General features: G+C 40.9%; 1 protein-coding gene across 1 annotated transcript in view; it reads left to right on the forward strand.

Annotated features, from left to right (window-relative positions):
• trpc1 (transient receptor potential cation channel, subfamily C, member 1) overlaps positions 1 to 16,675 on the forward strand; it is a 130,770-nt gene that overhangs the window by 69,270 nt on the left and 44,825 nt on the right. The window contains exon 9 of the mRNA XM_060922537.1: positions 3,165 to 3,311. Within this exon, the coding sequence (XP_060778520.1) occupies positions 3,165 to 3,311 (147 nt within the window). The remainder of the gene's footprint in view (positions 1 to 3,164; positions 3,312 to 16,675) is intronic.

Below are 16,675 nucleotides of genomic sequence, written 5' to 3' on the forward strand. Positions count from 1 at the left end.
GAGATCGTTAGAAATTTCATATCGCCAAACACAACAATTATTTTTTTTCCATGTGACATGTACACTCACCGATCACTTTATTAGGAACACCCACCCACCCACCTGCTGTTTTATGCGGTTATCTAATCAGCCGATCCCTTGACAGCAGCATGATGTATAAAATCATGCAGATACAAATCAAGAGCTTCAGTTCACGATGTTCAAACATCAGAATGGGAAAAATTGTGATCTCAAAGTGTGACTTTCTTTCACTGTGGCATGGGTGTTGGTGCCAGATGGACTCCTCCTCCTCCTCTTAAACCTCATGCCAGCATGGAATTGAGCCCACCAGTGCCATCGAACTCTGCCATCTCTTACGTTCTTGGCTGAGTGCTGGGATATCCTCCAGTCTCAAATTAAGCTGCTGGAGGTCTTGACGAACGACATCATTCCAATGGGTACGTGGTCGGCCACGAGGGCATCTCCATCCCACCACTGACAGCTCTTGTGGGGTGGTCATCTGTGCAGTGCAGGATGTGTCCGAGCCATCAAACACGGCACTGTGCGATGGTGCAGAGGATATTTGTTTGATTAGTCCTCTGGCGGAGCTCCTCATTGGAGACACGGTCATACCAACGCACCCCTTCAATGGTCCTGAGGCCATGGGTCTCAAAACTGAGAACACGGGTGGCCAAGGTCTTGTCGCTGGACAGCAGCACAGACAAAACCTCAGCATTATAGACCTGTAGCTTGGTGCGTCAGGACATGTCACATCGTCTCCAGAGTGGTCTCCAAAGGCTTCTTATGATACCCACCACCAATCCATGTCACCTATTGATCTCAGTGAGGAGGTCGCCATTGTTGGCCGTTTCTGATCCCAGGTAAACGAATGACGTGACAAACTCACCATGATCAGTGCCAATGACGACGGGTGGTGGGTCAGGACCATCACCTATGTGCATCAGCTTGGTCTTGGACCAGTTGACACATAGCCCAAGCCTGGATGCCTCATCATCGAAAGCATAAAACGCTTCCTTCAACTCTGCCCAGATGGACTGGTTTGAATTGACAGTATTTCAGAAACTGCTGATCTCCTGGGGTTTTCACACACAACAGTCTCTAAAGCTTACACAGAATGGTGCGAAAAACATAGAGTGAGTGAGCGACCGGCGTTTGTTTCCCTGTGGGTGGAAACAAACGCCTTGTTGATAAGAGAGTTCAGAGGAAAATGGCCAGATTGGTTCAAGCTTTTTTGCCAGGAAGGATATAGCAACTCATATAATCACTCTTTTCAACCGTGGTGAGCAGAAAAACATCTCACCATGCAACAGCAGAACAGAAGAACACATTGGGTTCCACTCCTGCAGCCAAGAACAGGAATCTTAGAATCAAGAAAAAGTTCGATTAAAGTGGCCGGTGAGTGTACATACAGTTGTGGTCAGAAGTTTACATACAGTGACATGAATGTCATCTTGGATATGAATGTCATGGCAATATTTGGGCTTTCGGTAATTTCTTTGAACTGTTCTTTTTCTGTGGCAGAATGATTGTACAGCATACAATCAACACAGGGTCAAAATTATACATACAGGGTCAAAAATTTACATATGCTCACTTAGATTATTAATTCAGATGTGCTGAAACTTCCAAAATGTCTCATCTTACCAAGGCCGAGGTCTCTTAACTTCCTGTTAGTGATTATGATTGACTACAGCTGGTAGCTCCTCTGTGCCCTCATAAAAAGGGTTTGGTTAAAACACTCATTGGCTTGACCAACACACAATACAATGGGAAAGTCCAAGGAGCTCAGTGCAGATCTGAGAAAGAGGATTGCAGATATACACAACTCTGGAATGTCTCTTGGAGCCATTTCTAAACAACGGCAAATTCCAAGATCAGTTCAAACAATTGTATCCAAGTTATTGTGAGGTGCAATCACTTTGCCAAGTCACTTTGTTTCAAGAAAACCCAAACTGTCACCCTCAGCTGAAAGGAAATTGGTTTGGATGGTCAGGAACAACCTGGGAACCACCATGGCACAGCCCTGCCATGAACTGGAAGCTGATGGATCACTGTCTACAGTTCAGATCCTCATGGACTAAGAGGCTGCTATCCAAGTAACAACCCCCTGCTCCAAAATTGATACCGTCAAGCTTAACTAAAGTTTGAAGCTGACCACATGGACAAAGAAAAAGCCTTCTGGAGGAAAGCTGTATGGTCAGATGAGACAAAGATTGAGTTGTTTGGCCACAATGACCACCATGTACAGAGGGACACTGTACCAGCTGGTGGTGGTGGTAGGATCATCATGCTCTGAGGCTGTTTTGCTGCCAGTGGAACTGGTTCATTGCACAAAGTGGATGGAATAATGAAGAAGGAGGACTACCTCAGAATTCTTCAGCATAAACCATCAGAAACTTGAACACGACTTGGGAGTTCCAACAGGACAATGAACCCAAACGCACATCAGAGCTGGTTGTGGAGGATAAAGCAGGCTAACATTAAGCTTAAAACAAGTCCTGACTTCAACCCTGTTGAAAGTATATGGACCGTACTTATAAGTCGAGTCCATGCCAAGAAAACAAACAAATTTAATTGAACTCTACTAATTCTACCATGAAGAGTCATGAAATAACCAACCAGAATTCTGCCAGAAGCTTGTTCATGGTAAACAAAAATGTTTGGTCAAGGTGAATCTTGTGAAGAGACATTTTACCCAAATATTAGGTGTGCTGTATGTATATTTTTGACCATGTATGTATAATTTCAGAAAACCCAAAGAAAATTAAAACTTGTGCACCAAATTCTAGTGTTGTTTTTTTTTATTAAAGCTGTATGCTGTACAATCATTCTGCCACAGAAAAAGAACAGTTCAAAGAAATGACTGAAAGCCCAAATATTGCCATGGCATTCATATCCAAGATGACATTCATGTCACTGTATGTAAACTTCTGACCATAACTGCACATACCAAGGGTAGTAAGAGTCTTCTGTTAAGGATACCACCTCTGTGACAAACAAAGGTAGAGGGTTTTTTTTTTCTGAAAGTGTAGCCTCATTTATCCTCACCTCTACAATCTTTTTCACATCACATTCTTGACATCTCAGATACAGGAATGTTCATCGAAGATTATTCTGGTTGCATGTTGTCAAAAAATGTTATGTCTGTGTTTGTGTTGATTCAGTTTAAGAACGTGAGTACTGACCGGAAAAACTGGGACGCCTCTCACCCCATGCTGGTGGCCGAAGGACTTTTCGCCTTCGCTAATGTGCTGAGCTACCTGCGTCTCTTCTTCATGTACACCACCAGCTCCATCCTTGGCCCTCTACAGGTAAACACCAGCAGTGCTGTTTATACACAGATACACACACGGCTCTGTGCACAAATAACCACCGCCAGCTGGGTTTATGTACAGCTCATCACCAACACACTTAGTCCAACCAAATCTCCATCCACTGCATCCGTAGCGTCCATCTGATCACCACAAAGAGTCGTTTGTTGAACTCTGTAAGTAAACATGACACACACACCATTTCAACCTCAAACAATTAATGTCATAATACATTTCCCAATGTCATGAACGCTGCTCTTATTTGTTTTGACGTTCCATTTTGTTTCCTGGTCCTGACTCCGCCCCCGACCCTCATTGGTGTGTTTCTCTTGTTTCCGTTTCTTATTTTCAGTCATGTTCTTTTTATGTATTTACAGTACGTGGTTCAATTTAATTTCTCAGATCTTTTGTAGGTTTTGACATTTTCTTTGAGTCAAAATTCTGAGCTTTAGTTTTTATTCGTGATCATTTCTCAGGGTTTTTTTTAAACCTTTTCTCTTATCCAGTTTTTCTTTATTGCTCTGACCGCTGTGTTTTTGGACCATTTGAAAGATTCGGATCACTTATAAAGAATTTACTCGCCTTTACATCCAGCTGTCTCTGAATTCATAAGAATTTATGAGAAATAAAGATAGTAGGATGAGACAGAGAGGAAAACGAGTTATATTCTATCCACATTCACTGGCTATGAGAAATCACGTGCTTTGATTGGCTACTCTACTACTACGATATCAGCTCATATACTTGGGTTTCATGTGATGTCACATCCACCTCATTAGTTTTTCAAAACTTTAGCTGGTGGTCTATCAAAGCTCAGTTGACAAAGCGTTTGTACGGAGAAGGTGCATTGCTTGCATGAAAAATGCCTTACGCTTGCGTTGTTTTAGGTTGTTCGAATCAATCCAACCATGAAACTGATAAAAGTTTCTTCAGGGTTCCCCATGAACTAATAAAAAAAAGGGTGAACGAACACACGATTTCACAAAAAAACGTGGAGAAAGGTGGCTTTTGAACCTCTCAGTGAAATCGAAGGGAGCCGAGTCGAAGCGTGCTCGAGTTTGCAGTGATCACTTGGTGAAAGGTTTGTATTTCCCTCTCAGCTCTGTCCTTAGTGTTTTCCAAGTATTTTTCATGCTATGTGTCGTTATTTTATGGTATTTTTTTTTTAGTCACAAAGCGCTAAAGTCCCCAGCTGTTTCTTTGTTTACTCCTCACAAAATCCATATGCATGAAGGTCGCGACAAAATTCTTCCCCAGCTGTACAGTTACAATGCGCCGTGATCACTCCTCCGTCTTGTTTAACTAAGATCCAGGTCTTTAAAGGGGTTTCTGATGATCTTTATGAATGATTTACCTGAGAGATAAGAGCCAACACAAGTGAGAATCAAGCCAACCGTTGTTTGTTTACACTTCAACTTGCAGCGCTTCGTTGTAAAGACACGAACAAAAAGCTTTAAAAAAACATACTTACACGGGCAAAAACAATACAGGATTCATTGGGCAGTGACTTGATCCCGAGGTCCTTTACCCAGCCACATACAAAAAAGTTGTAAGCCTCCATACTCTTCCACGCTTTCATCTGTTTTGCGGTGTAGAAGGACGTCTGCAACACCAGATAGTTCGAGATGTCGGGGAACTCGACTGAAGGGTAGTTTTCGAGATCGTATGACAAATCCTTCTTTCCCAGACTGTAGGCGTCGATTCCATTCTTAGCAATTGTAGGGGTCTCTTCCAACTGTAGGGGTCTCTTCCATTCTTCTTCCATTCATAGCAGTCTTCTGAATATACGGTATCTAAAGTGAGCAGTGGCTTCTAGATTGCGAGCATACTCTAAGTTATCGCTCATTGTTTGCACTACGGCAACCATTTTGGTTTGCTTTACCACCAGCTGCTTTACCAGAAGTGAAATCACTCAGAAAAGTCATGTGACTGAAACCCAAGAATACCATGAGTCGAGAAAAACAAAATGGCGGCGCGTGTTGCTGAACCAACCGAGGATGAAATAAAAACTGTACTCGAAAACAAACCCCCAAAAATAAAATAAAGCAACAAAATATGGAATAAAAGTATTTGATGGTAAGAATGTATCTTTTTTTATTTTTCAAGAATTATTATTATTATAGCATTTTTCACAAATTGCTCCTGTCATTTCACCAGTTTGTTTACATTCTAAGCGGAAATGATTTTGTCTGACGTTTTGTATAAAGTTTTTATTTCTCGAATTTGCAAAAAATAAAAATGCTCTGTTTCTCAAAATCCAGTGAATGTGGATAGAATAAAACAGTTATTCCACTCAATCTTGTCGTACATGGATTATAGACAACTCGGTGCTACGCACCTCGTCAGCTATCAGCTCATGTACAACTTGATTTCGTGGAATAACTGTTAAATATTCAACTTTACATTTCAGGAGGAATACAATAAAAAGTTCTTCTGGTTAAATTACACTTTTTTTTTCAAATGTTTTGTTGTATCTACACTTCATCAGACCCATATAACGATGAAAGGAGTCCCATCTCAGACAGGACTCGTTATGCAGATTTCCAGTGTCATTTTACTGAAGCGTTCATAAAAACATTTGAAACAAAAATTCATTCATATGTACCTTTTCTATGGTGCTCACCCATTGCAGGTCGCGGGAGAGCTGGCACTGGCGCTAATCCTCTGTGCCTTTGGGTAAGAGGTGGGATACTCCCTGGACAGGTTGCCAGTGGGGTTATCTCTGGGTGCTCTGGTTTCCTCCCACAGTCCAAGCTAGTGTTGTAGGACTTGAGACTGGTCTTGATCTCAAGACTACTTTTTGAAGGTCTCAGTCTTGTCCAGGAATCAGCCACATTTTTACTCTGTCTTGTCTCGGTCTCAGATATGGTGACTCGAGATTTTATTTCAAGATCAGTCAAGATCACAACTGTGGGGATTTCACTAAACTGCCTGTGTATTGTCTGATTTATTTGTGAACATCGTTATTGTGATTGAATGTAAAATTTCCTGCTTCAAATGCGACCAGTAACGTTACTCATTGCCAATTTGAAATTTTCTTCCTGTTAACGGCTGTCACCCCTTCCCCACCCAGTCACACACCCACTGGTCTGGTCCTGGTCTTGACTTGGTCTCGCCCTGCCTTGGTCTTGACTTGGTCTCAATCCCTCAAAGTTCTTGGTTTTGTCTTGGTCTCGATACACTCTGGTTTTGTTCATGACTTGGTCTCAGTTTAGGTGGTCTTGACCATGACACGAGTCCAAAGATGTGGATTTGGTCAACTGGCTACTCTAAACTGCCTAGAGGTGTGAGTGTGAATGGTTGTCGGTCTCTGTGTGTTAGCCCTGTGATAGATTGGTGGCCTGTCCAGGGCAGTGGCGGCTGGTAGTCTTTCAAACAGGGGAGGCTGGTCGGTTACGATATTTCCAGATTTTAAAAGAAAAAAGAAAAAACACATCAATTTTGCCCATACTCTTACCTCTGATCTGGCTGATTGTTGGCAGGGTCACAAACTGTGAAATAACAGGTTATTTTGGCCCATTAGCCTACTGTCCAATATACATGATGGTGGTGTTGGGGGGGTATATTTTAACATTTTATATTTTAAAATTGTGGCATGTTGTTTAAAAATTGATCATTATTGAAAGGAGCTCTTTGTCAGGAACCTCAGCAGTAACAGCAGAGTGTTCTGGAATAGGCACAAGCACTGACCTTGGGGAGCCAAACATAGAGCTGGGTGCCACACATTTCATTCAATGACACTTTCCCTATATTTTACTTATTTTGACTGAGAAATGTTTTATTGACAATTTTCATAACCCTTCACTTTTAATCCAGGTCTGTAGTGTGAAATGTTCTCGGCTGTGTTTTTGTTTAAAAATGTTTTCCAAATTGTAGCGGTGTTTAATTCATATCCAGAAAAATATATATTCCAATATAATATACTCAGCATAAACATTTTAAATAGATTCTATATTTTTGGTCCATCCATGACATACTACTAAAGTAGCCTATTTACTGTTGTTGATGTGGGTCACTTGCTGTTAGCCAATTCACTTTCTCGTACCAGGAGAGCTGAAAGGAATGAGTATTATTCCCTACCTTTTTCACCAAGTCAATTTGAGGCGTTGGTCTACCCTGCTCTTTAATTTTAATTTTTTCCTTGAAAGGAAGACTGGCAAATGGCTTCGCCAAAATTAAATCAGCAATGCTGATTTAATTTTGGCGCATCCGTGCCAAATTTAATTTTGGCGCATCCGTGCGCAGCTTTCTTGCTAGCTGACTAGCCCCCTCAAGTTCAAGTTCAGTCACTCAAATAAACGAAATTTCTGGAACTAAGATAGCAAACTTGACAACACTATATTTACACTTTATTTACAATGAAAATATATACAAACTAAAAAAGCTGGTAGAAACTGTATGTAATGAATGAAATCAAAATGTAAGCTGATCTCTTACAATACACCACAGCACTTGAGAATCCGCATGGGACTGAACTGAAATTCACCGCTGCCTGTCTATAGTTGAAACGAGCTGTCAATCAAAGAAAATATCCGGCCACTTTCACCAATCACCAGTCTCCTCGCGGAAACTGCCATGTCCCTCCCACTGTGAGGCTAGGAGTCCGTGGGGCGGGCGTTTTCGCAGTATTTGTCCAATAACTGTCTTGCATTTTGAGATTGACAAGCGCATAGCTCCCAAATGCCATTGAAGTCCACTGAGGCTCGGAGTCCGTAGGCGGGCATTTTCGCAGTATTTGTCCAATAATCGTCTTGCATTTTGATATTGAAAAGCACAGAGCTCCCAAATGCCATTGAAGTCCACTGAGGCTGGGCTGCATCGCACTGTCATGAGGGGGAAAACTCACGCACACATTAGGCGAACTAGGGAAAGTTATAAGGGAATGATTTCGCACTGTAGTGGGTTGAGCACATATATTTCTATGATTCTGGATCTGAAATAGCAATGTTATAAGGTCGGCTATAACATAAGCCTAGCGCAATTCATCCTACACGATGTTCGTCATTTTTAGAGGAGGCTGAGCCTCCCTCGTTGTCTTAGAACAATCGCCCGTGGTCCAGGGTGAACCCTGCCTCTCATCCAAAGTCATAGGGATTGGCTGTAGCTCACCTGTGACCTTCAGTAGGAAAAGCAGTATAGAATATGGATGGATGGATGGATGGATGGATGTAGCCTGGGCCCGCCCATCCTAAGCGTGACGCAACACGAGGGCCTGTTGCAAGCTTAGTCTAGCCAGGCAAGCTATCTACAGCTCTTCCAAGCTCCCGAAAAATCGGGAGCCAATCAACTTTGAGCATCTCCAACGTCCGTGGGTAGAGGCGTGTTCAAGGCAGTGACGTAGTAGAACTGCGACCGGAAGCCATAGATTGTTTACAGAATCTATGCCGGAAGCGCTTCATTCACTAGAAACATTACGAACATGGAGCAGCGGCAAGCCTTTGACACAGCAGTAGATGCTGTATTGAAAGCATTCAACGGGAAGTTCTCACTGAAAATGGAGCAAAGAGCAGCCCTGGAGGTATTTATCTTCTTCCTGTTACTCAAGCAGTTTTCATCGCGTCACATACGTCAGAGGAAAGAGTGATGTGATTGGTTTAAGCTTCATCACAGCCTTTTCTGGCTTCGACCAGTAGCAAACTGAGGCATTTCAGGGAGGCGGGTCAACCACGCCTTTGGGAAACGGTTGGGCTTAATATCTTTGCCAGACCAAATGCTCGCAGAGCTTTGAAGTCGCGTTAGCCAGACTAGGATGGATGGATGGATGGATGGATATCCCAGCCAAATGAGCAGATGTGATTGTACACTCTTGAGGACCCCTGTAGTATAACTTGTACATGGGAAACAGTATGTACAGCTTGCATTTCCTCTAAAAAAGACCTGTAAAGTATTTTATAGGGTCAAGTCTAGAGTATGAGGTCATCTCCTCTCAGGACCCCTTGTCAAATGTGATTTCAACAAAATGCTCTCAAGCAGCACTGAAAACTCCTGATCATACCGGTATGTGTGTCAGTGCTGCACAAAGATTTACAAAGATAGTAGGTCTCTGTTAGTTTAGAGTTCATCTGTTTCAGAAAAAATAAAACAAGAAGACAGTCACCTATATCCCCCGCCCTATATACCAACTATATACCAAGTTTCAAGATATTATTTGTCACATTTTTCAAGTTCTGCTGCAGGAAACCAACCCGACCTCTTTACACTGACCTCAGCAGCCCATGGCATAAACCCACCGGACCTTTGGTCCAGGTGAGCTAAAAATTAAAAGTTCTCACATTTCTTAGTATCAAAAGGCACATATACATTACTTAATCAACACATATACCAACTTTCAAGACCAAACCACTCATAGTTTTCAAGTTCTGCTCCGGAAACAAAACCTACCCCTAAGACTAACCTGAGAGACTACGTCTGAAATTGTTTCCATGGAAACATGAAAAATTACAATTTCTCAAATTTCTTAGTATGAAAAGGCACATCTATATCCCTTTGTGAACATGTATACCGGGTTTCAAATTCGTATCATGAATAGTTTTGGATATATGCTCCAGAAACGAACATTGCTCTTAGAAACTAAGTCAAAATCTATTTTTATGTAAAAATTTGAATATTTATTTATTTTTTTAAATCCAAGATAGCAAAAGGCACCAGTTCACATGTTGCTTGATATGTGGTTTTAAAGATATGGCCCGGAAATGAAAACATGACCGGACGGATAGCCAGATGGAACCCGTTTCGATATCCATAAAAACACTTCACTTTAAAAGCTGGAAGTACGTACAGTGTTTAGTGGTCAGATGCTCTGTAGATTAGATCATTAAAAGAGAAATCTGTTTCTGTTTCCTGTTCCTCTTAGTGTTTTAATGGCTGACCAAAAAACCTTTAGCATCGCAATATTATAGAGTACAACAGAACAATGAATTCTCCATTCTGATTGGTCAGAAGGTGTTGATTCATTTTCTGGCTATGGTTTCTATGGTAACAGTGTAAACAGGGGTTTGTACAGCAGATGATACACGTTAGCGTATAAAATGTGTGTAATCATTGATATGGTCATGTTTTTTGTGTAAATATTTGTAAAAGAGTCTCCAGGGTCAGCACTTTGGAACAGTTAGAGGTAAAAAGCTGTAAACAGAGGAGTTTACATGACAACAGGCTGTGTTTCTGTCATATTAACCTCAAGAGAGATAAAAGAGAGAGGGTGGTGAGGGAACTACTGTTTATAACTGCTGGAATGAACCATCTTTAACTATCGGAGACATTCGAAAACATTAAACACAATTAATAAGTGGCTATCAATTCACAATGGGGTCATTCTTAAATAAATAAATGGTATAAGAGAAATAAAACACTGAATATTTTTATTATTATTTGAATTAACCAACTGTACAATAGTAAGTAGTCCCAAAAATCAAAATAAAAATATAATCTAAGGTATACAAAGCAATTATTCATTTGGCCAATGCTCTTTCCCTACAAAAAAAGGGGGGGGGGGTTAACCTGAAAATAATAATAATTATTAGTATTGATTGTTGATATGTCGTTGATTATTTTCCTATAACAGCACACCCCCAAATGATTGATGACATACAGTGGTGCTTGATAGTTTGCGAACCCTTTAGAATTTTCTATATTTCTGCATAAATATGACCTAAAACATCATCCGATTTTCACACAAGTCCTAAAAGTAGATAAAGAGAACCCAGTTAAACAAATGAGACAAAAATATTATACTTGGTCATTTATTTATTGAGGAAAATGATCCGATATTACATATGTGAGTGGCAAAAGTATGTGAACCTCTAGGATTAGCAGTTAATTTGAAGGTGAAATTAGAGTCAGGTGTTTTCAATCAATGGGATGACAATCAGGTGTGAGTGGGCACCCTGTTTTATTTAAAGAACAGGGGTCTATCAAAGTCTGATCTTCACAACACATGTTTGTGGAAGTGTATCATGGCACGAACAAAGGAGATTTCTGAGGACCTCAGAAAAAGCGTTGTTGATGCTCATCAGGCTGGAAAAGGTTACAAAACCATCTCTAAAGAGTTTGGACTCCACCAATCCACAGTCAGACAGATTGCGTACAAATGGAGGAAATTCAAGATCATTATTACCCTCCCCAGGAGTGGTCGACCAACAAAGATCACTCCAAGAGCAAGGTGTGTAATAGTCGGTGAGGTCACAAAGGACCCCAGGGTAAGTTCTAAGCAACTGAAGGCCTCTCTCACATTGGCTAATGTTAATATTCATGAGTCCACCATCAGGAGAACACTGAACAACAATGGTGTGCATGGCAGGGTTGCAAGGAGAAAGCCACTGCTCTCCAAAAAGAACATTGCTGCTGGTCTGCAGTTTGCTAAAGATCACGTGGACAAGCCAGAAGGCTATTGGAAAAATGTTTTGTGGACGGATGAGACCAAAACAGAACTTTTTGGTTTAAATGAGAAGTGTTATGTTTGGAGAAAGGAAAACACTGCATTCCAGTATAAGAACCTTTTTTTTTTTTTTAAAGATAATTTTTTGGGCTTTTTTCACCTTTATTATTGGATAGGACAGTGTAGAGACAGGAAATGAGCGGGAGAGAGAGACAGGGAGGGATCGGGAAATGACCTCGGGCTGGAATCGAACCCAGGTCCCCGGATTTATGGTATGGTGCCTTATCCACCTGAGCCATGACACCCCCCTCCCCAGTGTAAGAACCTTATTCCATCTGTGAAACATGGTGGTGGTAGTATCATGGTTTGGACCTGTTTTGCTGCATCTGGGCCAGGACGGCTTGCCATCATTGATGGAACAATGAATTCTGAATTACACCAGCGAATTCTAAAGGAAAATGTCTAAAGGTTCACATACTTTTGCCACTCACAGATATGTAATTTTGGATCATTTTCCTCAATAAATAAATGACCAAGTATAATATTTTTGTCTCATTTGTTTAACTGGGTTCTCTTTATCTACTTTTAGGACTTGTGTGAAAATCTGATGATGTTTTAGGTCATGTTTATGCAGAAATATCAAATTCTAAAGGGTTCACAAACTTTCAAGCACCACTGGACATGACAGTTAACAGGCTTGTTTTTTGTTTTTTAAATAAATTTATGATTGCTCAATCAACACAATATTTTTTTTAAATATTCTCTACCCAATTTTTGACATTTAAAGTGATTTTAAGAAATAGTTTGGTGAAAAAAAATCCTTCAAATATACACAATTATTCTGTCCACATTCACTAGATATGAGCAATCGCACACTCTGATTGGCTACTCTACTACTAGGATATCAGCTCATGTCCCATGAGTAGAGAAAAACAAAATGGCGGAGCGTGTTGCTGAACCAACCGAGGACGAAATAAAAACTCTACTCGAAAACAAAACCCTGAAAAATACAAAAAAAGCAACAAAATATGGAATGAAAGTATTTTTTGGTAAGAACATATCTTTATTATTTTTCAAGAATTATTATTATTATTATTATAATAATAGCATTTTTCTCGAATTGCTCCTGTCATTTCGCCGGTTTGTTTACATTCCAAGCGAAAATTGTTTTGTCGGACATTTTGTATAAAATTTTTATTTATCGAATTTGAAAATAAATAAATAAATAAAAGCTCTGTTTTTCAAAATCCAGTGAATGTGGATAGAATAAAACAGTTATTCCACTCAATCTCGTCGTACATGGATTATAGACAACTCGGTGCTACGTGCCTCGTCGGCTATCAGCTCATGTACGACTCAATTTCGTGGAATAACTGTTAAATATATTCGATCAGTTAACTCATCAGTTTGTTGCTTTAATTTTCCACTAAAGCTACAAGGCTAATGTAGCTAACAATGGAAAACTGTAACGTCTTTGAACTAACTTGCTTTCAACAACGTAATGCTGCATAAACTCATTGTTAAATAGGTCAAATAGTCAGAGCATAAAGGATTGATTTATTGCGAAATTCACTCAGATAAACATAATCCAAGATGGCCGCCGTCGTATGAGGTGAAGCTGGAGGAGGAGTTTAGTTCAGGGTTTATAGATGACCAACCGTGTGTACTACTGTGTACTAAACCACCAGCTTTTGTGCAAAACTCCAGAAGCAAACTTCCGACACCGAACATAGATTGTATTTGAGGGAACTGTGAAGAGGAAATTGTTATCATGTTTGATCCTGAGGCTAAGCTTTGCTGCGTCCGCCATTTTGTTCCTTATTTGTATTTTAACACCCAGTAGATGTGGAGTGATTTCTGCATGTTTAGCTTCCAGAAATGTACCTCAAATGAGGTAAAAGTAACCAAAAATAAGCAGATGCTTATCCGAGAGAGACATTTAGAGTGATTCTGAGGTACACTGTTAGCATTTCGACCCCTGACAGACGTGTATTGAGCTTGTATTTAAATGCTCGCGATCTTGCTGCATGCAAATCAATGCGAGCTCATACATAATTATTACAATCCATCAGAAATCAGAACTGCAAAACAGAGGAAAAAACGCATCACTTTTCTCTGGTTTTGATGATGTAATTCCCACAGGATCCGCCCGATAACCAGATGGATTCGAGAGAATTCTCTCTTTCTGTCTGTTCTGTCAAAATCAATCCCGACTCTTTCCTTTGGTCTCTTTATCTTTGCCAGTTCTGGGTTGGTTTTTCAAGGTCACACACAAAATAGCACGTAGATCTTCTGCTTCTCGCTGTGGGTTTGTTGTGTAAAATCTCTTTCTCAGCTTCTGCAATCGATAACAGCGTCACGACAGTTATATATATATAAATACAGTCAATGTACATGTATGAATATGTGAGGAATTTTCTGCTTTCTTGCTGCTTTTGGATGCCGTGCTACTTTAAAACAGCAGGTTAACTGTGTACTTAGTGATGATGTTGTTGTTATAGCTGTAATTATTATTTTGAGTGCATGAATACCTTTTCCATGCTGTCTCTGTTTGAGAAGGCGAGCTCACACCGACTGTGACATCAGTGCTTGGCATTACAGCATGGAAATGTTCTCAGAAATATGGAAGGAATTTCTCTTGCTCTCTCTCTCACACACACACACACACACACACACACACACACACACACACACACACACACACAGAGACTCGTCGTTGTTTAATGAGATTAAAGACTTCAGACTTCCAGACATTTCATACACTGACTGTGTTGTTATTGCACTGTATTTGATCGAGCTGAGTGCAAAATTTGCCCCAGTGTAAAACATTATACACTTTTTATAGTATTTATTAAGATGCTCATAAGTTCACGTACCGATTTGACTACATCAGGGTCAGTGACAAATAAAGTGGACTATTTTCACCACCCAGAAAACATCAAGTGGTGTAACGGTACTTAATTAATTAAAAAATATTACATCTTGAAAAGGATGTACCATGTGGCGGCGGGGGCGTGGCCAAGCGGCGGTTTGCAAATGGAGGGCGGGGTCAGGGAAGGTGATCGGCAAAGTCAGTACAATTGTTGTCAGTTAACGTGGTGTCTGTGTGTTTTGCAGTGAGAATGGAAGGTAGAAAAGGAGGGAGAGAGCAACGAGAGAGGATCTGTCCTGAATAGAACATGTGTGTGTGTGTGTGTGTTTTTGTGTGTAAGCTTAGTGAAGCTGAAAAGCAGCAAAATAAAAAAAAAGTTGTGTGTGAACATCATCTCACGCCTGTCACGCTTCAGTATTCCACACACATCAGGGACTTACTACATACCTTTATAGAAAATGTGTAAAAATAATTATTTCTACAGTGGTGTTTGAAAGTTTGTGAACCCTTTCGAATTTTCTATATTTCTGCATAAATATGACCTAAAACATCATCAGATTTTCACACAAGTCCTAAAAGTAGATAAAGAGAACCCAGTTAAACAAATGAGACAAAAATATTATACTTGGCCATTTATTTATTGAGGAAAATGATCCAATATTTCATATCTGTGAGTGGCAAAAGTATGCAAATCTTTGCTTACAGTATCTGGTGTGACCCCCTTGTGCAGCAATAACTGCAACTAAACGTTTCCGGTAACTGTTGATCAGTCCTGCACACCGGCTTGGAGGAATTTTAGCCCATTCCTCTGTACAGAACAGCTTCAACTCTGGGATGTTGGTGGGTTTCCTCACATGAACTGCTCGCTTCAGGTCCTTCCACAACATTTCCATTGGATTAAGGTCAGGACTTTGACTTGGCCATTCCAAAACATTAACTTTATTCTCCTTTAACCATTCTTTGGTAGAACGACTTGTGTGCTTAGGTTCGTTGTCTTGCTGCATGACCCACCTTCTCTTGAGATTCAGTTCATGGACAGATGTCCTGATATTTTCCTTTAGAATTTGCTGGTATAATTCAGAATTCATTGTTCCATCAATTATGGCAAGCCATCCTGGCCCAGATGCAGCAAAACAGGCCCAAACCATGATACTACCACCACCATGTTTCACAGATGGGATAAGGTTCTTATGCTGGAATGCAGTGTTTTCCTTTCTCCAAACATAACGCTTCTCATTTAAACCAAAAAGTTCTATTTTGGTCTCATCTGTCCACAAAACATTTTTCCAATAGCCTTCTGGCTGGTCCACGTGATCTTGAGCAAACTGCAGATGAGCACCAATGTTCTTTTTGGAGAGCAGTGGCTTTCTCCTTGCAACCCTGCCATGCACATCATTGTTGTTCAGTGTTCTCCTGATGGTGGACTCATGAACATTAACATTAGCCGATGTGAGAGAGGCCTTCAGTTGCTTAGAAGTTACCCTGGGGTCCTATGTGACCTCGCCGACTATTAAGGCCTCTGCATGCTCTTGCGACAAGGCTTTCTCAGATAGCTTTTCGCAGACAGTTGTAATTTATTGTTGAGCGGGGAGTAAAGGCGTGCGCGATGTTATTCACCGGCACAACGCAGGGGGGCGCGAAGTCGCTAGGAGTAGTTGGTGGGTGTGGTTAGTGGAGTGTTTATCCTCCAGTTACTTATAATGACTAGAACTTTTTTTTTTTATAATGACTAGAACTGGAGTCGTATAGATGTACGTACTTCCTCGATCAACCGCTCTTCATGCTGCTCCATCTTCGCTCATGTTTTTAAAAATGCCGGTCGTGAAAACAAAACAAACCGGGAAAGTAGGGAAGTGGAAGTGCGTGTACAGCGGATGTAGAGTGGACCAATCCGAGCCCTCTTGTCTGCGGCGCTGTCTGCGAGGCTTCTGCGGTGGTCACAATTTTTGGGAGGTGCGTGCAGAGCGTCTGCGAAGGTGGGGGGGGCTATGCAGACACTGTCTGCGACACTATCTGCGAGGACTGGGTTGTCAGCATAAATTGGCCTTTACACGCCTTGCTCTTGGAGTGATCTTTGTTGGTTGACCACTCCTGGGGAGGGTAACAATGGTCTTGGTT

Source organism: Neoarius graeffei, chromosome 5, assembly GCF_027579695.1.
Source record: "Neoarius graeffei isolate fNeoGra1 chromosome 5, fNeoGra1.pri, whole genome shotgun sequence".
NCBI lineage: Eukaryota > Metazoa > Chordata > Actinopteri > Siluriformes > Ariidae > Neoarius > Neoarius graeffei.